The sequence below is a fragment of the Canis lupus genome, chromosome 28 (assembly GCF_003254725.2).
Source record: "Canis lupus dingo isolate Sandy chromosome 28, ASM325472v2, whole genome shotgun sequence".
Classification (NCBI taxonomy): Eukaryota; Metazoa; Chordata; class Mammalia; order Carnivora; family Canidae; genus Canis; species Canis lupus.
Window position 1 is genome coordinate 5,514,083 of NC_064270.1, and position 23,800 is coordinate 5,537,882.

Sequence of the window (23,800 nt, forward strand, 5' to 3'; positions counted from 1 at the left end):
CATTAACCCTAGTAGTTAGGACATCCAGTTTAGATTGCATCTTATTTAATCTATTTTTAATTTAGGCCTGATTAGATCTCAATTCCATAGTAAGGAAGTCTCTAGAGTCCTTTTTGCTTTTTTCCAGAGTCATCAGTAGCTTTATAATTGTACTTTTGAATTGAATTTCTGACATTGTATTGAAATCCAAATTCTGGAACTCTGTGGCAGAGAGTACTGTTTCCAGTTCTTCCTTTTGTGGTGAATTCTTCCTTCTAGTCATTTTATTCAGTGCAGAGTGGCTGTATGAGTGGGCTGAGTCAAAAATATCAACCACAACCTAAGTAAAATATGCCCTACATGATTCCAAAGAGGTCAGAGACCAGAAAAATAGAAAAAGAACAGAACAAAATAAAACAAAAGGACCACTAAAATGAAAAGCAAATTTTAAAACACAGTAGTAAAAATAAAAGACCAAAAATCACAAAAAAGAAAAAAGAAAAGAAAAAAAAGGGGGGGGTAGGTAAATAAAAGAGGAAAAAAAAGGGAGGGGGATGGTGGTGGTTAAGAAGTGGTAATGAAGAGAGAACGTAATCTACCTGAGGGGTCCTAGAAGGTTATCCTCTTGGTTCTGAGTGTATTTTCTTCTGTATGTTAGAAGATGCTCAATCCCAAATTTATATAAACCAGCAATATTTATAGAAAGCCCCAACATGACAAGATAAAAGAGGGGGGCAGAATGGGAAGGAAAAGATAATATAATCTCAGAGAATGAACCAGCATGGTATTCCACTTTGTTCTGGGTGTATGTTGATCACATTTTAGAAGGTACTAATTTCCACCATTGTAAAACAAAACAAAGCAGAAAAAACAAAACAAAAAAACCCCCACAAAACAAAAACCCATATCTCGTATATCTACCAAAATTAAATTGAATACATTGAAGGGAATCCAGAAGTGAAAAATATATCTAAGACATGTAATTGTAGAAATATGAGTCAAATAGGAAAAAAGTTAAAAATGAAGAGCTGGTAAAATATTGCAGTTAACGTGGGAAAAAAGAAAAAATATTGGAAATTTTTAGTCTGATATAAAAATGAGTAGTAATGGAAAAAGGAAAAGAAAAAGAAGAAAATAAAAGGGGGCACCTTCTAGTTCTGTATATTATTTTTCCTCATCCTGGAGATTTCCAGTGCTGCTTGGTCAATAAATTTGCTCTTCCCTTGTTCTTCCAGCCGGTCTTCTGGGGCAGAAGCCTGCTGCACTGATTCTCAGGTGTCTGTGCCTAGGCGGAAATGCCCCGCCCCCCATCAGGTGCCGGGCTCAGTGCAAGCTGTTTACCCTGTGAGGTCTGTTACCTGGCCCCCTGCCTCTCCCAGGCACAAGGAGAAACAAAGAGGAACAACAACACTGGTGGCAGCCAGATTTCCAGCTCTGGAGTCAGCTCCCCATGAGTAACTAACCAGAGTCTCCCAGTTTGCACTGGCCTAGGTGCTCCCGGGGCAGGTGCAGGTGCACTGACCTGCACAGCTTGGGGCCGCCCAGCAGCAGGAAAGTCCTTGCTGTCCTGTGCCCTCCCCAATTCCACCTGTTCCAGGGGGAGTGAAGGATCACTGGCTTTGTCCACTAGGGTGCCCTGGGATCTGGAGCCCTGTGCTGCTGGACCCACACTCCCAGGGACCGCCTCTCTCAAAGCCACCACTATCTGGAGCTGGGCTCTAGGGTAAAGGATGCTTCCCAGCCATCCTGCCTAACCAACCAACCAGCTTCTCCCAAATGCTCTGAGACCTGCGGTGCTCCAGCCCTTTACCGAGATCAGCCCCTGGTTTGTGGTAAGCTTTCCTCCGGGCGCCCCTCCTCTATTAGTGACTCCAGGAATCTGGAGGCTTCACTGCCCCTCCTGTGATTCTGCCCGATTTCCCCGCTAAGCACTTTTCCATCTGGGAAAAATCCAGCGTGGATTTTTAAAGTTCCCGCATCTCCGGGGCTGGGCTTCCCTGTCCCGGAAGCTTTCACTGCTCTGTTTAGCCCTGCTACTCATGGTTCCCCCCACCCCCACTTTATTCTTGTTTTTATTTTTTCACCTTCCTACCTTGTTAGAAGCAAAACCTTTTCTCTGTAGCATTCCCGCTGTTCTCTTTTTAAACCTCAGGTTGAATTCGTAGGTGTTCAGGATGTTTTGAAAGTTATCTAGGTAAGGTTATGGGGCCAGGTGACTTGAGAACCCCTACTCTTCTGCCATCTTGCCTCTTCTCCCTCAGGATGCCCAATTAAATTTGATGTTCAGTTAACAACAATCTTTTTAATATAAATGTTCCCATGGTACATTTTGAGACATACTACTTCAGGATATACTTATACTAAAATAATACAAAACTTCCTGCTGTTTATCTGAAATTGAAATTTAACTAGACACCCTTTTAACTGAATTTTAAAATCCATACAAGTTTTTGCCTTTAACAGAGATATGTGCAAGGAAAGACATGAGGCTTCACTGCAGACCTAAAAGGGTTCAATTGATGAAGACTATGAGGATCCCAATATTTTGAATTGTCCCTTTGCAGCACTATAGTAAGATATTCAGTGGGTAAGAGACTTTTCTTTTGGACAATGGTTGGTGAATGAGGAGATGGACACTGCATGTGGTCCTCAGGTAAGTCAAGTTTAGGATGTGGAAATCTATGCTTTCATAAACTATCCATATTGGGAAAATTCTAGGATGTGTGCGTGCATGCCTATGTGTGTGTATGAGGTGGGGTGGAGGTTGATATTGGCACAGTGCACATACCCTAAATTTGAAGACCAGTATTCTGGGCAGAGTTTCCCAACAGGTCTGCACTAAATGGGTAAATGGGTTGTGATTGTGCCATAAGATACCTTATCAGCTCTTAGGGCAGCCTTGGTTTAGAGGTACAGAAACATCTGGCAGTGACTCAAGTGCAAAGGGCTGGGAAGCCCCATATAGCAGAAACATTCCCTAATATACATAAGGTGGCACATCAATAAATGCTCACAGCAGCATTTTTTATAGTTTCCTAGACATCAACTAAATGCCCATAAGATCAAAAATGGTGGAATTAGTCACTGAATATTTAGGTAACCAAGTTTTATAGTGCAATTAAAATGGGTAAGCCTGATCTGTAACTCCCAATATGAAGAGATCTCAAAAACCTAGCACTGAGAAAAAAGCAAGCTGCAGAAGGATGGTAGACACAGTATGCAATACATATAAAATTACACAGGTTAATTTTTTTAAATGTAACCATCATGCATTAAAAGCAGATAAGCACTGATTAGAAGGATGTAGAGTAACTTGAGGAAAGTGCCTGCCTCTGGCAGAAGAATGGGGTTAAGGAGGACGAGTAAGAGCAATGGCAAAGGATAGCATTTGTGCAGTGGCAGGTCAGGCTCTGTTTTTCACTCTTTACAGTTACTCATTTACTCCTTTTGACAACTCCATAAGGTAACGATGGTATTATCTCCGTTTTATAGAGGAAGTGACTGATACTTAGAAACAGAGATTAGAGTGCTTGTCCAGGGTTATACATCTTTAATGAAAAGTACAAAAGGGGTCCTTAACTGTCCATTAATTTTTTTATTCATAAGGACTTGAAATATGACAAAATGACAACATAATAGATGAGTATTTATTATACTTCATTCTTTTCCACTTTTTTTAAAATATCAAATTTAAAAGCTCTGCTTTATTCTTTCAGAAACTCAAACTTATATAATAAGATCATTCTAAAACTCTGGTTCTTTTCATGAAAACATGTCTTTTTCTTATGTGTCCTCACCAGTGGTAGATAAATTACATAAATGGGTGTCCTTTTTGTCCTTTTTATTTTTGTGTGGTGATATGGAAATGAAGACATTCTATCTCAGTCTAAATTACATAGTATGGCCATAAACTTGCATGCCCCACTACAATTTATGTTATAATATTTAAGGGATGGTTTTCATCCAAAAAAAATCTGTGCTTTGCATGATCCAAATGGATGAATGGGAATTAGGCCCAATTTTCCCTTAATTGATTTAATTAACTGAATCTTTTTTTTTTTTTTTTTTAGAAAAGTTAAAAAGCCAGTATTTAAAAGCTTGCTGCAATTAACTTTCTAAGAGCCAGGAAAATAAGCAGTATAAAGAGTGATCTTTGATTCATCCACCCAGAATAGTTTCAGGTGGTAATTTTATCTCCACTTCCAAAATATATTCTAACATTTCATACAGAGCCATTGTGAGGAAGTTGATGGAATAATGGGGGTGACAGTAAACATTTTTCCCTGGAATTGCTGTCTTTGGCCAGAAGAGCAGCTAAAGCTGTCTCACTGAAGCCCGTCTCCACAGAGACCAGGATGGGGGCAACTGGCCAAGCCTCCCTGACAAATCTCAGCTGTTATTTAATAACCTAAATCATTTTTGTTTTCAAAAGCTAGTAGTTGTTGGGGCACGTGGCTGACATAGTCAGTGGAGTGTGCAACTCTGAATCTCAGGGTTGTACATTCGAGCCCCACGCTGGGCATAGAGATTGCTTAAAAATAAAATCTTTAAAAAAAACTAAACAAATTTAAAAAACAAAATAAAATAAAAAACTAGTTGTTGGCTCCATTGTGAACAGGAGAAAGACCTGACCAGGTCACATAGACGGATCTGGATAACAGCATGCTTTCAGCTACAGGGCCCCTGGGGGTCTGTAAGTAACTAAACAGCTATGGGATTCACAGAATCCTAGGTAAGAAGGAGGCACACAGGTATGATTTAAGCTGCTATTGCCACCACCAATTTATCACACTATCTGAAATTCCTACCAACACTCTCTCAGGTTTCAGACATTGATCCAAGGGATTGCTTGTCTCAGTTAACTATGTATCCTGTAAGAAGGGGACATTGCCCCCAAATATGGATTCGTGTATTTGACTAATTGGCTGACAGTTTAGAGACATCAGAAGATAAGAGAGTGGGACACAGAAAAGTTTTAATGAGGAGAATATAGAAAGGCACACATTATAGAGCAATAGCAATTAGGGCAGTATATTAGGATTCCTCAGAGAAACAGAACCAGTAAGTTATTTTATATATATTACACATAGCTTATTGATGATATATATATATGATATATATATCATATATATATTTATATACATGTAAACAAGTATTGCATTGATATATTTATAGTAATATATACATACATATAATGTATGTATAGAGTTTTATATAGAGAGAGTTATTAAAAAGAATTGCTCACATGGTTATGGAGGCTGAGAAGTCCCACAGTGTGCTGTTTATAAGCTGGAGATCCAGAAAAGCCAGTGGTGTAGTTGAGTTCAAGTCCGAAGGTCTGAGAAACAGAAGGCCGGTTGTCCCAGTCCAAGGGCAGGAAAAAACCAATGTTCTGTCCCAGTCAGGCAGAGTTAATTCTCCCACTCTCCAAATTTTTGTTCTATTCAGACCCTCTAGACATTGGATATAGCCCACTCACACTGGGGAGGGTGATCTGCTCAGTCTATGGATTCAAATGCTAATTTCACCCATAGACACACCCAGAAATAATGTTTAGCCAAGTCTCTGGGCACACTGTGACCCAGTCAAATTAACACATAAAATTAACCATCACAGGCAGGCTGCAATAGAATTGCAAACTGGGAGAGAGTGCTGAGCTGCTAGGTACCCAGATAGGGAGGAATCCAAGAATAGGATTAGGAAGTAGCAGTCACAACCTTTGCCTCCTTTCTGTGATTGGGGCTTTAACCTTCAACAACTGCTTTGGGGAATTCAGTGACCCAAGAATCTCTCAGGGTTCAGACACATATATTCAGAACCACAAAACCAGTTGGTACCACTGAGATGCATTTTGTGGAATGGAAGGGAGGATATAAGAAAGAGGGACACATCAGCTGGAGGGCTGTTTTGCTAATCTGGGTTGATGTCCTTGAGTTCTACAAGCATCAGGTCTCTCGTGAAATGGAGATAACAATCCCAATAGGGTTGTTGTGAGGATTATCAGAATGAGTGATGAGTAATAAATACTCAACCTATGTGAGCTATATTCATTACTGCCATAACACACACACACACACACACACACACACACACACACACACACACATATTAGTAAAAGCATGGACTTTGGCCAATATCAATTTCTGATTCTCGATGGCTAATATGCAACACATATTTTCAAAGATCTAGTCTTTGCTTTGTTGACAAACATTGGATCAGCTACTTGGCATGGGGATATAGAGGTGATACATTGATTCTCAGCTGACCTTGTGCTAGCACCAATATTAATCAGTTCACGCCAGGAATTACTCAATAATGTAGGAACTAGCCAGGTCTGTTCTTAAAACCAAAATCCATGTCTTTAAATATAATTGAAATGATCTAAGGTGACCTGTGGGTTATTTTCAACAAAATTTCTGGATTTTTGGTGCTAAAAACTAGCAGGAACAGAGTACTAAAGAGTATGTAAGAGAATTTGTGAGCATCTTGTGTATTTCTCTGACAAGATGTTAGAACTGTATATAAATAACTTAGATATTATTATTTCATATTAATTATGCTCTTCCACACTAACTGCACACAGAATCCACTACATGATTCAGTTTGTCAGCATGTTTGGGAGTAGCAATTCTCAACTCTTGGAACCCAACTCAGCTGCACCAGAATTAGCTGGTAGGTTGGCTAACAGCTCTCTTCACCTTCTGCTGCACCCGACATAATGAATCAGAATTTCCAAAAAGAGGGTCTAGAAGTTTTCATGTTTAAGAAGCTCTATAGCGACTCAGTCAGGGAACTGAGTGAGTGACCTCCCTGCATCACACACACCACAGCATATCCTGTGGAAGAGCCTGGCACACAGTGTCCTGAGTGTGTCATGGTTGTGCTGGTCATTTCCTAGCCCAGAAACTGCTTGGTTTTCCATAACTGTACACTTTCAGGGGACAATGCCCAGTTTTTGTGATTTTTTTTCTTTTTCTCTGTGTTATGTTTGTTCTAACTATATTTACTGAACTGTAATTTTATGTCTACTAAAACTAATGAGAAAAAAAATTGAACTTTTATTTTGTATTTTTACCTCACTTTTTCCTGTAATTTTGTTATATTTTGTGAACGCACAGCTATGCGACAGATTTTTTTTAAACTTTTTTACCAAAGAGCACTATTTTCCACCACACTCCTTTAAACAAATTCAGACAAAACACCACTCTATTTTAGCACATTCTCACCTGCTAAACAGTAGGATGTTATATTAGATCATCCATGAGATTCTACAATTCTCTGTGGATATGGTTCTATCTTTTTCCTACAGGTTACAAACTTTTATGTGCACAGCAGACTTTCTGCTGTCTTGTTGTTGCTCTGCACCATCTCTCCCATTGTGAGACTGTGTGGATTTAGAGAAAAAAGAGAATTTTAATAAGAGCCCAATAAAAATGTAATTAAGAAAGGTAATTTGGTACCATTAAAAATATTACATAATATACATCAAAGATAAAGTCTAGATATTTCTTACCATCCATACTTTGGATTATAACTTCTCTCCTCCATTGAGATTTAAATGTTCACATCAATATTTGAAGTGTGCACTTCTTTCTGAACCTCCTTCTATTTGCTTTATCATAACACATATCACACTGGATTATAATCGTTTGTGTTAAATAACATTCAGCTTCCTTGCTAGATTTTTAGCTTCATAAGAATGGAGATCAATTCTGTCTTACTCACCACTAGGTTCTAGTATTCAGTCTCTGACATATTAATAAATGTGTATTGGAATAAATGAGTGGAAGAATGAATGAATTTCTTAGAGGAAGAACAATGGATTTTAGACTTTCCTTTCTTTACAGCATCTTATTTCTTGTCCATTACTTTCCTTTTGTACTATAATTTCTGAGCATCGATTTTATAGTTTGAATAGAGTCTAAGACTTCACGTGCTTTTAGAGAGCAATAGTTACAATATGTCTTAATTCCCTCAACTCAGCATTGGTATTTTAATGCCAAATACCCAACATAATTGTTATCTGCAACTATTTCCGATGGCTGTCAACCTCCCGCACTTTCTGCTTCAGATTAGCATAGTAATATTTTGCTTTTACATTTTTTATTGATGATCACATCACATCTCCATTGCTTGGACTGCATACGCAATGTTTTTTAAAGAATTTTTTATTTCACCAGCAGGAGCTTAAAAAGCAAAGTTTTTTTTTTTTTTTAATTAAGAAATTACTTTTCTTCTCCAGAGAAAATGTAGACAAAGCAAGTTTAAAGAGAGATCCAATTAAATAAATTTTTGTCTCTGTGAATTGGATCCCAAGTTGGTTCTCAAGGTCTGCCTGCTTTACACCAAATGTCAGACCGGATTTCCCTTTTGTCATCTACACTGCTTGGATGAAAGTAAGAAATGACATCACAATACATGCATTTCTCCTAGCGCTTCCTAAACGTGCTGACCCCCTGAAAGTTTCAGAATGGCTTCTTTGTGGGCTGGTAGGGACCAGCTGGCTAGCTGTAAACAAGTTTCAACATATGGGCCATAAGACACACATGGTTCTACTCTACTAAGACAGAAAACTAAGAAAAGGTTGCTCTCTTGATATAGAAGCTCATGCAAAAGCAGCAGCTCCATGTAGTACACAGCCTGCCCTACATTGCACACAGGAGAACATAATTCCCTTCTGTCCCACTCACTGAACATGTCACTTGATCATACCAGGTTTCCTCGATAGTCCCATCTGAATATTAAAAAGGATCCCTAGAATACTCTGGTTCTTCTCTTTCTCTCTCCCACTTTCCTTCTCTCCCTCCTTTTTTCCTTCTTTCCTTCCCATTAAGAAATATTTTTTACATGCCTCCTATATATGTTGTAAGCACAGTGCAAAGTGCTGGGCATATTGATGAGGAAAATAGACACAGCTCCTGCCCCTGAAGAATTACTAAACAATGATGCAGATATACATTAATAATTGAAAATAGGTTGAATATTCCAGACAGAGGGGGAAAGCATGTGTGAAGGCCCTGAGGTGGGAAGCATAGACAGTTAACAAAATGCAGGATCTGTAAATATCTCTATCCATTAAATTAAGGACTCCTTTGACAGTCAAAATGCTGCAAGGAAAATTCTACCTCCTCCAATTCATGGCAATTCAAGCAATCATTATATATTAGCATAAACTATCTGAAAAACTGTGCATTCTATTCATATTGTTGATATGCCTATAATCAATGAATCTAATAAACCTGCATGAAAACATGATCATTGAAAATATATACAAGAACCTCAAGCACATGACACTCTCGTAAAGGCTTTAAGAATTATGAAACCCTTTCCAGAAAACCTAAAACTCTATGAGTATCCCTGCTTAACATTTACATAATAAAACCAGACACTAAAGCAATAGTCATTAAGTGACAGCTTACAAGTACTCTTTCCTAAGCACCATTTCCCAATACCCAGCCTTGCAGGATGACAGCTGATATCTCTGAGTGAAAAAAGAGATTAGTCATAACAGCCATTCTTGCTGAACAGTCATAAAATATGTGTAAAGTATTTCTTTCCATGATTTTCCCAATTCTGGGTTAAAACAAAAGCTGTACCTTTGCACAAATTATGTCATGTGTGAAGTAGTATAAGTTGTTCGATATTTCTCTCATTCTCTCTCAATTTCTACTTTCTCCTTTCATTTGGCTGCTTTGCACATAGAACACAGCCTACACTGTCCTGCCCCTGTAGCCGGAATAAGGCAGAGTTCAATACCCAGGCATGCAGGTTAGGCATGAGAAAGAGCCAATTTCAACAACGAAGGTCATAATAAAAAAAATTAAGCAAACCCATTTGAAAAGCTGGACCAATCCAATTAACCATAATACTTTGTCTTACACTACGGGCATTTGTGATTCCCTACACACTGCCATAGCCCTCACTCTATGATACAGTGACTATCTGAGAAATGTCTGCCTTCAATTTGATGGCACACTTCCTAAAACTTGTTTTACCCATCTTTGTTCCCTTGATGTCCACAGTGCTGAATGTAGCAGAAGGCCAATAAGTGCCCATTAATTAAATCAAGGAATGAACAGTCATTCTTAAAAAAAGTTATAAACTGAATAAATCCTCACGGTGAAATGCAGTTCATTAGAGACTGTCTTAACTACCCATTAGGATTTTAGCAAAACATTCAAGGCTTGGCCTTCTGCTATTTACATACAGAATATTTATGACAGCTATGACAGCAGACCTTCAATTAAAAATCATTACTTAGGTTGCTTTATTACAGCTACAAATAAACTTTATTTGATGTAATGTAATAAAACATTTTCAAATTTAACAACATTTATCTGACCAGAATTAATCATTTAAATTATGAATATAAGTATATACAGTCACTTTTGCAAATTCATGGTTCAGGAATTTGTACACGCTTTATCTGAAAAGACCGTGCCCACCTCCCCTTCCAGACCCTTCCTTGTGTCTGGTGAGATGCAATGTCAGTGAAAGAGGAAGAAATCCATAATCCACATTGGAATTCCACATTATCCTGTGAGAGAACAGCTACATTCCTTGTAGAAAAATAATTTTCTCTGTCAGTTCTCTTTTATCTAACGAAGGTTTGCGTTTGCTTTCTCCCCTTGGAGGTACTCATCTGATCCACCAACTTCCTGTCTCATTATGTATTACATAGTGTAATTTTTAAAAACATACTATCCACAAAGGGGCCTCTTCTGTGTCCTTACCTGCCCTAATGTCTCTCGCTTTGGGGATGGGGGGGAGGAGGAAGAAGAACAGAATGGGCCAGGCACACATCTGATTTAGGTTACAGAGAACACAAAAAACAAATTCTCCTGTAGGGAGAGAATAGTGTTCTGAGTGTTTCCCAGTAGCAGCCCAGGCTACCTCCAATTTACACAATTCACTCTAATACAACACTGCCCAAGAATTAACACATTGATGCTCTGTCCCCAAAAGCATCACAACCTTCCAGGGAAACCCCATTATTCCCACACTTCCTCCCCCAAAGACACACAGTTATCAACTAGCCCATGAGCCCACTGCATTTGTGTGGACATAACAGCCAAAAGTTGTATGCCAACAACCATGCTGGTAGACAGTGCAGTTAGGTAGCACTCCTTCTTTATTCAGGCACAAAGCCTCATGGAAGGCATCCCCTTCATCCCTCAGGACCCTTCAGAAGAAGTGTGAGGAAAAGCTTTATTCAGGTTTTCTGATTCTCTCCATCCTGAGATCTGTTCCTGAGTTATACCATAACAATAAATGAGTTAAACAAAGAAAAGTACATTGGTGTGGAAGTCATAGGGACCCTGCAAAAAAGCAAAACTAGTTGACAGAAGCTTTAACCAGACACTGCTCTGGGACATCATTTGTATTAGCTGATGATGGGATTCTGTTTTCTAACACGGACATGCAACATATTCAACACTAGGCTTATCACAGTTTGCTTGGAAAAACACCCTTCTGTCCTACCACAAAATACATTCTGTCTCATGAATGATTCCTGAATATTCACCACAATGCCTAGACTTGGAAGCATGGGAAGTTTGCATTGGAACCTTCTTCAATTTGTAGGGGCTTGGATGTACACAAAGCACCAGAAACCATTTCCTTTCTGGGACTCAGCTCTGTCTGTGTGCTTACTGATGAGCTGATCTGGCTGTCTTAAACTGAGAACTGTTTTCCTTGGCACACCACAGCACTGATCCACAGAGAAGGACAAGAGGTTACCATCTCCCTCATCATATGCTTTGTACAACAGATCACCCTGGTTGTTACGTTTCAGCTACCCCAGGAAAGGACAAGCCACGCTCCATTCTGTGGGCTCAGCAAATGGTTATGTTTCCATCTCTGTCTTGCCTTGTTCATTTTGTCTCCATTATTCCACTTTTGATCATGAATCATGACTTTTTTTCCTACAGTAGTCAGAGTTTTGTCTGTAAAGAGAGAGAGAGAGAGAGAGAGAGAAGACCAGACAATGATTTAGCAAAACCATAAATATGAGTTTTCATTTTGGGGTGAATGGATTTAATGTTTACAGCATTCAGTAATTTGAATTATTTGTGGCTTCTAAGGGGTTATAGGAGCTTCTCTAAAGGGAAGGAAAGAATGCTGTGGCTCTTTTCATAAATTTCATGACGTCTATAAGTTCCCAGGGCCTTAATACATTTGTAAATTGGCCCCAGATAACCCATTTAGAAATCCACTTTTATAATATGGCTGCAGCCAAAAATGGCTCCACTCTCAAAAATCTTTGCAAAATACTACTGCACTTGCCCCACATGAAAAGAATAACGATGACCACTTATGAGAAGTGTTCTTCCCTTCAGGCCTAGGAGTATGCATCATAGAAAGACATGTGTGCAAAGACTGGGAAACTCCATCTCCCTCACTTCCTTCCTCCCAGATTCACAGAAGTGAGTGAGTCATGGAGAAGTCTTGGCCAACAGTTGAGGGAAAGTCTCTTTCTCTTTGGTGTAGAGCCACATTCCATCCAGATCCACAGTCCCCTAATTCTATACCTTCATAGGACTCAGCTTACCAAACACTATCTGCGAGCTTGAGACTTCGGTCTACTGAGGTTTCAGGACCTGGCACTGCAACCCTAGGCTTAGTCTCTCCATCCCAACAACGGTACTACTCTCACTTGGCTTTCAAGACTGGACAGATGGGTTTTTCCTGGTGACAGGATCAGTGTCTCCATAAGATATCACCTCTTGCTTTGTCCGTCACCTCCCAGAACAGTGCTTGAAGAGAAGCACCATGCTGCAGCTAAGACCACAGCTCTAGGCTCCTGGGTTTGTGGGAGTGGGCAATGGAAATAGGTGTGTCCCAGACGATGCTCCCCCTCTTCTTAGCCTGAGGACTCTACCTGTCTCAGCATAGAGGAGAGACTATACTTCTCTACAGCTGAGCACAGCTCTGTTCACACTGGTTTATGAAATGGACTGAATCCCTCCAGGTCTCAAGTGGCAGCACCGTCTGACTCCCCTGCCCTCACAACCCACCTGCAAGTCAACCAGTACTGAACATATAGACATCCTTGGCCTCTTTCCTGGTCTCAGTGCCACGCTCCTCTTGTGGGCCCTCATGACAAAGGATCCCATTTTTATATTGGTCTCTTAATTCATCTCCCTTCTCCTATTGTGAAGCCCTGTCCTGGTCTCACTCCTGTTCAAAAGACTTCGTCTCTCCCCTGACCCACACTGCCCACCTGGTCCTCCATGTTGAAGGAGGACTCACTTGGCTTCCAGGGACTGCTGAAGATCCACTCCAGGTTCCTTATCTGCCTTATCTACCTGCACCCACATCTCTGCCCCTCTGTCCATACTGTCCCAACTGCTTTGAGTAGGCCCAACTCCACTTCCATCCCTGCCATCCCTTCTTCTTAAATTCCTGCTCTTTATTCAAGGCCCACTCCAAATATCCCCTCCTTTCTGATTTCCCCCAGGGATAGTTTTCGCCCAGGCTTATTTTTCTTATATACCCATCTGTACTGCTTGATTTTTATTTTTAAAGATTTTATTTATCTATTTATTTATTTGAAAAAGAGAGAGAAAAAAAAGGAGTAGTGAGTGGGGAGGGGCACAGGGAGAGAGACAGAGAGAGAAAGAGAGGGAGAAAAGCAGACTCCCGGATGAGCAGGAAGCCCAACTTGGGGCTTCCTCCCAGTTCCATTTGAATTTTTTTTTAATCACTGGTTTCCATAAAGAAAAGGTAGATTCACCCTGAAACTCAAAAGCTTCAGCACAAAGCCTGGAGCAGCAGATTGACAGAATTCATAAAAGGAACCCAAGGTTACTCTACTACAACTCACCAGTGCAATCAACAGGGATTATAAGAGGCTTTTTGAAGAGAAAGGCAATATGATCACTGAGGAGAAAGGAGAGGCAAAAGAAGAGCTACTTCAAAACAATTTCATGAAATTCTTTCATATGAAAGTATTTTAATAACTGCCTTTCTATACTGTTCACAATAACAGTGTCAAAGAACGAAAATCATCACAATGTGACACTTAAAAACAATTTACAGCATTCGAAAGCACCTCCATAAATAAGGTGGTCATATTAAAAAGAAAAACAAAAGAATTCTTGTTTATATCACATTCTCACACCTGGTTTTATATTGCCAGATTCGGATACTTGTGAAAAGGTGACAAAGTGAATTAAGATTAGCAGCAAAGCATGCATAGTCTTTTCTCTCTTTTCACTCCCTACCCAAGTGCCGGTTGGACTCCTGAGTCTCACTGTGCTGATCAAGAAAATGGGAAGAAATGGGTAGATATTTGGATGTAGCAATACAGTCTAGTAGACTGTTTACACAGAAAAGGAAGAAAGCCATTATATTATGTAGGAGGCAAAAATAGAGCCAAGAAGGCAGTTAGGGGCATAAATGAACAAGATTAAAACCCAAGCAGCCAGAGAGGGAGGAACCCTGAGTCTGTAGGCTGGCCAAGACATGTGGGTGCTGGAGAGACAGGTCAGGGCGGGGAGATAAAGGATCCTGAGAAGGCTTGCCATGAGCTCTGGATTGGACACCAGCCATTCTTCCAGAAACTCCAGTAAGGTTATGAATTGTTTGGGTTCTTCAGCTGGTGTGTGCTTGAATACAAGTATGAGATATTCTGATTACTTGTCTTACTAACTACTATCACCACATCTACCCAGCCCACTGGACTGTGAGCTTCCAGAGACAAGGACTGTCACCTCTTTATCTTTCTACCCTCTGACATGCCTGGCATCATGCCTTGCACATGAAAGGCCTCACATGTTTCTGGGGAAAACCAGCCACTGAAGAAACTTTACTTCCAGCCTCTACCTTCTGATTCATATCACCTGGTGCCTCTGGATCAGTCTCCATCACTTTGATGATTCCTGTTCTCCTATGTGCAGAGATTCAGGCAATGGCTCCCCTCTGTCCACACCACGGTTTTTGCAACTTCAGTATTACAGAATGTGGGGTAATTCTTTATTGTGAGTGACAGTGCCTATATTACAGGATGTTGAACAGCATCCTATGAGATGGCAGTAGGTCCTCCTCTCCCCTAACTGTGATAACCAAAAATATCTCTAGACATTGTCAAATGTCCTCTGGGGGCAAAACCAACTCTGGCTGAAAACTACTCATCTATACCCAAATCCCAAATTGCTGGGGCTAGAATAGGAGAGCCTTCACAATTTTATCTCATTCTACCTTTCCACTGGATCTCCAAATCTTGCCCCATATCAAACCTCAGTGCCAGCCTGACTGTCCTTTGCAGAAGGCCCCATACCAATGCCTTTACATGAATGCCCATATTCTCCAAAGTCTTCCCTGATCAGGGTTAGGGTAAACTCTGAGTTATTTTCTTCTCCGTTGAATCCTACAGTTTTTCCTGTTTCTACCTCTCCTTTGCTCTTATTACAAAAAGGGTGACTGTGCATACCTGTGTGTTTATGCTCAGACTGTCCAACAGAAATATACAGAAACATATGCAGGACCAGAAAAACATCACATATTTTCTGCATCCTTCTCAGTGCATGGAACAGTTATAGGCACAAATTTCAAAAGGAGTCTTCCCACACTGTAACTGACTAGAAAGCTGCCTGGTATTGATTTTTTAAAACAGCAGCTACTCCAAATCTCTTACTAGAAATTTCCGGAAGTTAATGGAGATTTAGGCAATCATTCCAAATGATTTTCGTATTCTATAATTATAAATACAATCATTATAAATCAAGTAGAATGAGATGTAATGAGAGGATAGTCATTTTCTTAGACCAGGGAACAGCAAACTATCACCTATGGGCCAAATTCAACTGGCTGTTGAACTTTTTGTAAATAAAGTTTTATTGGTACATGACCATGCTCATTTGCTTACTTGTGTCTATGACTGCTTTCTCAAGAGACCTATCTCTAGCAAAGCCTAACACACTTACTATCTGGCTCTTCAGAGTGAAAGTTTGCTGACCCCCATCATACCTAATGCTCCATACTAGCTAAAGACCCAGAGGCAAATATCCATGGATGCTGTGCTAGTGAAGTTAGGGAATAGGCTGAGTCCTGGAGATTTTCAGTTATTTGTCATTTGGGGAGTATCCTAGGTTGGGAGCCTCCGTTGTATGCTGTGATGCTTGAGGGCACTTTAGTGTCCTGGAGCAGGGCTATTTTTCTGGGATAGCAAGAGCAGGAATGTGTCCTTTGCCATGGTTGTTACACATAAAGGAATTTAATTAAGGAAGAATTTCTAGAAGTAAGATTCAGATGAGATAGGATCTAGACCTAGGAGTGTCCTAGCTCACTAAGGGCCACATTAGCCCCCAATCTATTACCTCTTTTGTCAAATGAAGGGTCTGGACAAGATGCCTGGCGGCCCATGGTTCTCCGGCTGCTCCCTCCCTCTGGGTCCAGTGAAGAGCAGTGCCTCCTCCTCTCATGCTCAACACTGATCTCTTACCAGCACCTTCCATCTTCTCGTCCCAATTTCTTTGCCCTCAAACAGCTTTACAAACAGGAAGATGCTGCCTCTGCCTCAGATTTAAAGCAAAATCAGGGTGTGATGTGCAGACAACCCTAATTACTCTGTCGTCTTCTTCCTTCATTACCATGCCAAACTCAGTGAGTGGGTTGCATGTGAAATACCCATTCTTTATCACCACTGGCCCTCTTTGATCCTTCTTGAGATTCTAACACCTACTGCAGTTGCTTCTGGGAAAGTCAGAGGCCTCCCAGACAGACTCACCCTCTACAGGGTTCTCTCCTCCTCCAAAGGTGGGCAGCGCTTCCTAAAAGCTCTGTAGCTTTCAAGACTGCCTCATCTTGGCATGTCCCCATGCTCTCCACTCTCCTTTGTTCCAGGCTGCTTCCTTTAAGCTCATGTGAGTTTGCTCCCTTTCTCAAAGGACTTTATCAGTGAAGGAGGAGGGCATCAAAAAAGCTTTACTGGATATAAGAGTAAGAGCAAAACAACAATAACAATGTTACAAGAAAGGGAGATACAGGACATGACTCCAACATTGTTTATGGGAAAAGGATGGGAAACATCACCTTCCCTGCCCATCACACTGACTGTAATTCATTGACAAATCAGTCCTGACTTCCTGTCCCTGTAAGTACCTGACTTTAGCTTTGGGAACTCCGTTGGCTGGAAGACTGGAGTCTATAGTATCCTCAATCCCAATCTGATCTGCTGGTAGGAAAGAAGCTGGCTACTGATTCAGGAAGCCCCCTGTGATATACTCTGAGAACTTCCAGACCAGGGGTGGGGGGATAAAAGGAAAATAGTGATAAGTGACCTTACAGCACAAACTCGGGTCTCTCGGGCCTCTCGGCGAGCTTCAGGGCCTCGTGCATGCCTGCCGCCGACAGCTTGCGGTTGATATTCCGGTACTGGCACTGAAGCAGGCTGCGGTAGGTGGTCCTCAGGTCCCGGTTGAAGAAGGCATATATAAAAGGGTTAATGAGAGAGTTTGCATAGCCCAGCCACAGAAATGTCCTCTCTACCCAGAGTGGGATGCAGCTGCAGGCAGTGCCGCAGATGAAGGGCCTGGCTGTGGAGAGGAGGAAGAACGGCAGCCAGCACACCGTGAAGGCCCCAACAATGATGCCCAAGGTGGTGGCTGCTTTCTGCTCCCTCTTAAAGATGGAGATGTTTTTCCTTTCGTGCTTGAGGAGTCTTGAAAGGTTGGCACACTCCTCCACCTCCTTCTGGAGCTTCACCATGCCATTCAGGGAGATGATGCTGTCTGGCTCCTCGGGCCGAGGGAAGCCGGGGAACTTGTGCTTGGCAGCGCTCTTCCTGGCGGCCTTGTAAATCTGGTAGTACATGAACAGCATGACAGACATGGGGATATAGAATGCCACCGCCGTGGAGTAGATCGTGTAGCCAAAGTCCTGGCTGATCAAGCACACCTTGTCATCGTTTACGTTCTGAGCCCATCCGAAGAGCGGTGGTAATGTGATGGAGGCCGAAAGAAGCCAGACGGAGAGAATCATCTTGGCCATGCACTTCCCGTTCTGCCTCACGGGATACGTGAGTGGCCTCGTGATCCCAAGGTACCTAGGGGAGAAACGGAAAGCCAACGTGTGACTCCATGATCACACCTGAGCAACCAGAAGCACCACTAGCCAGGTGCCAGGCTTTCTCCCCCGCAGCTCCATTCCTCAGGATAGCCCTTCTAGGGAGGCATCCTAATTCCCATTTTACTGAGAGGCAAACAAAGGCTCTGAGATATTACCTCCTTCCTTCCAGGTCATACAATCATCTGGAGGTGCTGCCAGCAATCAGCCTGGGGGCCCTCTGTCCATAATGCTAGGCCCTGGTCTTCTCCTACCTTGTAGCCTCTCCTATTCCACACAGTCAGGGAACCAAAGATCAAACATCCCCCCTCCCCCCACGACCACTGCCACTGAAGTCAGCCGGGAACAAAATGTCAAGCCTGACATTGTGACCATATATGTTGTGACACATCCTCACAAATTAACTAAGGTCTACCACGCTCTGATATTATACACCCACTGATCTCCTGGATTGTCCTAACTCAGACAGGCTTTGAATTCATTTTAACTTCCCCTTTGCACCATAGCAAAAGCACTTCTTTAAGATCATAGAGATTTGTGAGCTATTAAGGAAATCCTAGGGTTTGGGAATGGAAAGTAGCAAGTAATCATTTTTTCTTTTACACCCAGAAAATTCTCACACAAGAGTAATGTCAGAAGAACAATCTATAAAATAAGAACAGCCTACCTTGTCTCTCCCCTCCTGAGAAGGATCACAAAAAAAGGGGCAAAATTCTGAAAAATAGGAGGTAAAGCCAATGTTTTTTTCTGCGCTTCGATCTACATAGAGAATAAATATTTCTCCATCTCTGTCATCAAGGATTTCCAATGCAAAAGAGACTCAGCAAACAGAAAACATACACAGCAAGATGTTTTTGTTAAATGTTTAACGATTTTCAGCTTTTCAAATTTGTTTTCTTCTCTGTACTGAATGGTCTTAGCTTCTATTTTAGGGAGAATGCAAAGAGCTCATAAGAAGCCAAAACCAGAAAAAGCTGGTCATTTTGTTGTTTTTTTTTTCGTGTATGATATAAAAGATATACTTTTTAAAGATTTTATTTATTTATTCATGAGAGACAGAGGGAGAGAAAGAGAGAGAGAGAGAGAGAGAAAGAGAGAGAGAAGCAGAGACACAGGCAGAGGGAGAAGCAGGCTCCACGCAGGATCAGGCCCTGACTGAAAGTGGCGCTAAACCGCTGAGCCACCTGGGCTGCCCCTAAAAGGACTCTTAACGCAGGAAAAGAAAAGGTAGAGAGCCCCCAAATTACCAAGAGGTTATTTTCTGGAAGTCTCTCAGTTGATGGGTTGGAGTTTTAAAAACAATTATTTTGTGCTAGAAATAGCCTCACATGTTTTGCTTAAATTATCCTACAAAAGTCAAAAAATCATATTTTCACCATGAGAATTAGCATCAGAAAAAAAAAAAAAGAGAGAATTAGCATCAGCACAGCACTTACAACAAGGTAAATGTGAAATATTAGTAAAAAGGATCAGCCACATTTTCTCATTCATAAAGAATATTTATTCATTCCTTCAACCACTATTAATCATGCTCTTCTTGTAAGCTAGATGCTGTTTTAAAAGTTGGGGATATGGCAGTGAATAAAACAGATAAAAATCTTGAATGCAGACACTTGAGGAAATCATGTTGGGTTGAACGGGAAGACTGCGGGTCATGGTAATGGTGAAAGGACTCCTGATTCTCTCCAAGGATTCAGGTGTTAGTGGCATGGGTTCATTTTACAACCTTTAGGTCCCTTTCCTCCATACAGCTGACCCATCAGCACTATCCCTAGCTTTATAAGGTATAACTAGGATTAAGGTTTGGTTCCCAAACAGAATGAAGGATGAGAAAGAGGGAGGTTCTCCTGAGAACACAAGAATTAGAGCTGCAAAGGAAGGGAAAAGAGCAAAGGAAGTAAGAAGGGAGCAAGGAAGGGCAATGCCATTTGGGAATTATCTGAAATTATCTGAGTTTTAAGTTGCAGAAAAATTGTTAAGAAAATTTAAAAAAAAAAAAGGTAAATGAGGAAATTCCTGATGCAAAGTGTTGGAACTGACTGGTAGCATACAGTTAAGCTGATCTCTGCTCTGAGATATTCCATTAAAAAATAATAACAATAAAATTTTAAAATATATTTATTTGTTTTGCTTTGGTTCACGTATTTTCTGCTGGAACTGCTTTCCAGAACTCTCTTTACAGATCTCACATTTGCTCTCCATAGACTCCTGTGGATGGATGTAGCCTTTTGGCTTCTTCCTTGTTTCTTAACTCCCCCAGCAAGGCTTTGCCAGGACTTGGATTTTGATTATCTTCTCTCTTTGCCCATAGCCACAGGCACAAGCTTGGATCCAGCTTCCAGGATACCAACCCAGCAGGAGGTCCAACAGGAAGAGACAAGTCCCTACAGTTCCCCAGGTAGCCACCAGATGGCATTGTGAGACCATCTTACAACTACTCACATGGGGAGGGTTGGATATGCCTAGATAGGGCAATTGGTGTTTGCTGGAAGGAGGAAGTAGGATCACTCAACAAGAAAAGTTATATTTTATTTGTGGGGTTATACAAAAAATTAGTAAGACTGGAATTCAGAATCTCGTAAACTATTCTTGAGGAATTCGATTCAGTTTTCCCTTTCACCCCTCACATACTCCTTACTCAAACAGGGAATTCTATCTTCATGCCTAATTAAATCCAGCCTTTCTTATGCTCACATAAATAATATGGAATTCAAAATGATTAATCCTGAGAAACTGAGTACCAAAGCACATCTCACAATATTAAATAATCTCATAAACACAGCATGCTCATTCATTCTAATATACTAAGTCTGACTTATATTGCATTTCTGTGATGGGAGTTGGCCCATATTTGGTCCTTCCTGGGTACACAAATTATATTCCACAAAATCCTGTTTTAGACTCCATTCTCTAGTGATCATGTCATGTCCTACAGTAAGGTAGTTATAATTACTTTTTTAGTCTCTTGGGCACCACCTGGTGAGAACTGACGGCTAAAATCAACCAAAAGATGATTTTAAAAAATAAATGAGTGCTCATTAAAGTGTCTGGAAATAAAATAAATAAACAAAAGTCAATAGTTTTTTTTTAAATCAATTAACAACTAGAAATACAATAAAAAGAAATAACTCTATTCACAGCAACAATATCTAGATAAATGTTTTAAATGCCAGGGCCTACAAGAATACATAAGATGCTACTGAAATAACAAAGAGAATGCTTGAATCCATAGAGAAACATTTTAAAAAACAAAACCCAGTGTTATAAAAGTACCAATTTCCCCTCAATTAATCTAAAAATAATATACAACTCTACTTGAAAATTCCAGCTGGGCTTTTCTTCATTTGACCAAATAATTTTTAAGTTTATCAAGTAAATATTTAAAAACAGAAAATCTAAAAAGGAAGAAAATTGAAGAAAATTGAAAAATTTAAAAACAGAAAATCTAAAAAGGATACATATTCTATTTTAAAAAAAAAGTAAAAAAAAAAAAAAAAAGTAATAAGCCACAGAAACAAACACAGTAATAAGTACTCAGACAGGTCAGTTGAGTAGAATAGAGCCCACAAATAGATTCAAATATCTAAGGGAATAATAAAAGAAAATGAGTCATTTTAAAATCAGTAGTAAATTGGGTATGTATTCTTGAAGTCTGACAACTGGCTAGCAATTGGGGTAAGTAAAAATAAACCTGGCTTAGATTTCTCCTTATTCAAAAATAAATCCCAGATGGATCAAAGATTATCATGTAAAAAAGTAAGGCTACTATGAAGAAATATGGGGGAGTATTTCTGCAATCCTGGAAGAACAATGCTCGTTAACTATGATACAAAAGCTTGAAACTATAAAATGACATAGTGATTACATTTTTGACAAAAAAATTTTATACACAAAACAAAAACAAATAAAGGACATTTAGTTTAAATTAAAAATGATCGTGTGCGGAGTTAAAAGTCAAAAGACAAACTCTGAGTCCACAGATCTCTTCCAGGTCAATGAGAAAAAGACAGCCATCCCAATAAAAATACTGAAGCAATTAAACAAAGAAGAAATAAGAATATCCAATAAGCACTTGGAAATAATGTACAATTTCATTCATAATCAGAAAGATGCAAATTTTTAAATGACGACAGAATTTTTGGTCATTTGTTAATTTTTAAGAAAGACAAAAGCCAATATTGAGAAAGTATGAAAAAATAAGCATCTCTCACTTTGTTAGTGGAAATTGCAACTATGATGACAGTTCTTTAGGGTAGTTTGGTAAGGAATATACATCAACATTTACCTTTTGGCCCAGCAATCAGACTTCTAGGAATTCAAGAATATAGCTGTACAAATGCAAAATTATTAATGTGGAAGGATGTTAACTAAATACCTAATAGAAAGGGGAAGCTGTAGTGTAAATATCTATTAATAAGAGGTTAGATAAAGTAGGGCTGTTGCATGTATACATAAAGATACAGATAGAAATATGGATACAGATGTAGATATATAATGTAACCATTAAATATTATAACATACTTATCTATTTACTGACATGTAAACACAAGAAAGTGGATAGAAAATGATGTCTAGCCCTAAAATACAGAGTGCCATATATTGCATTAATCTTTTTATGTAAAACTAGGTGTTTATATGAGTGTGTATGTATATGTGTGTGTGTGTATACTGAGATGTCTAGAATATCTACCAAATATGAATGGCACTTTTATCTAAGTTGAAGAGATTTGAGTCATTTTAAATTTTTTCTTTGGATTTTTCGATGCCTAACTTTTGTTAGCAGTATATAAAAAAGAAAAGAAAAGAACATCATTTTAATTCTGAGAATAAAATAAAAGATTAAGGAGGATTCTGTGATTTCTAAGCCACCTAAGTGATTTTGGCAATACAGACAATCTGATTCATAAAATCTTTAAAAAGCTGATAATTAAATCTTAGATTGTTTTATTTGATAAGCTTTCCAAAAGTGTTTTATTACTTTCGTAAATTCACACAAAGGAAACAGAATTCACTGGCATTTAAAGTCCCATAATTAATATATAAAGTAATATTGGTATTCAGGGAAGTGTTTGTCCAAATTATACATTCATTCTCTCAAATCTTGTCTAGTATAAGTCTTACCTTTGAGAGAGGGGGTGGGGAAGGCAATCTAGATTGATTCTAAATATTCCCTAACACACATGGCTAATATTTGTCATACTACATTTTATGAACATTTATGTTCAGTGTTAATTAGAAAGCAAAGTACTTATATATAAAGCCTTCAGAATTTAACTTTAAAATGCATACAAATGTTAAAATAAGTAAATCTCAGAGACAAAGGCACCAAAGTATTATATAATTGTGACACATATGCAACTCACAACAGGAGTTCTATTAAAGAAAGGGGTTTGTAGAAAAAGAGGGTTGGGAAGTTATAATCTACACAAAGAAGGATTAAAAAGCAAGTGAATTCTGCTGCCTGTCTTCCGTTCTACTATATAGATAGAAATCACAGGTAATGGTTCTTCAATGAAATGACTTCTCCTGAATTTTACTGCTACAGAATAAAGGGGGTAAAAGAAATAGGATAGAACTACTCTTTGGCAAGTGTTAAACTTTAAAAAGGTCTATACACTTTGCACACCACTTCCATGAGAACTCCTCCCTCACAGGTGAAATCCACTGGAATCTCCAACCTGTAACAGTGGTTCCCAAAGTTGTCAGAATCACAGAGAAGCTTTTAAAACCTACAGATTCACAGGTTGCCATCCAC

The 23,800-nt window shown here is 39.7% G+C and overlaps 2 protein-coding genes across 7 annotated transcripts in view; both read right to left on the reverse strand.

Annotated features, from left to right (window-relative positions):
- Positions 1 to 23,800, reverse strand: part of ANKRD1 (ankyrin repeat domain 1) — a 524,644-nt gene that overhangs the window by 374,088 nt on the left and 126,756 nt on the right. The gene's annotated exons all lie outside the window — the stretch shown is intronic.
- Positions 10,246 to 23,800, reverse strand: part of HTR7 (5-hydroxytryptamine receptor 7) — an 86,239-nt gene continuing 72,684 nt past the window's right edge. The window contains exons 2-3 of one of the 2 annotated variants that reach the window (XM_025466487.3): positions 17,267 to 18,025; positions 10,246 to 11,924 (exon numbers count right to left, since the gene is read on the reverse strand). In XM_025466487.3, coding sequence (XP_025322272.3) covers positions 11,882 to 11,924; positions 17,267 to 18,025 — 802 coding nt within the window. In that variant the 3' untranslated portion in view covers positions 10,246 to 11,881. Of the gene's footprint in view, positions 11,925 to 17,261; positions 18,026 to 23,800 lie in introns of both variants that reach the window. The other variant, XM_025466488.3, reaches the window with a different exon arrangement.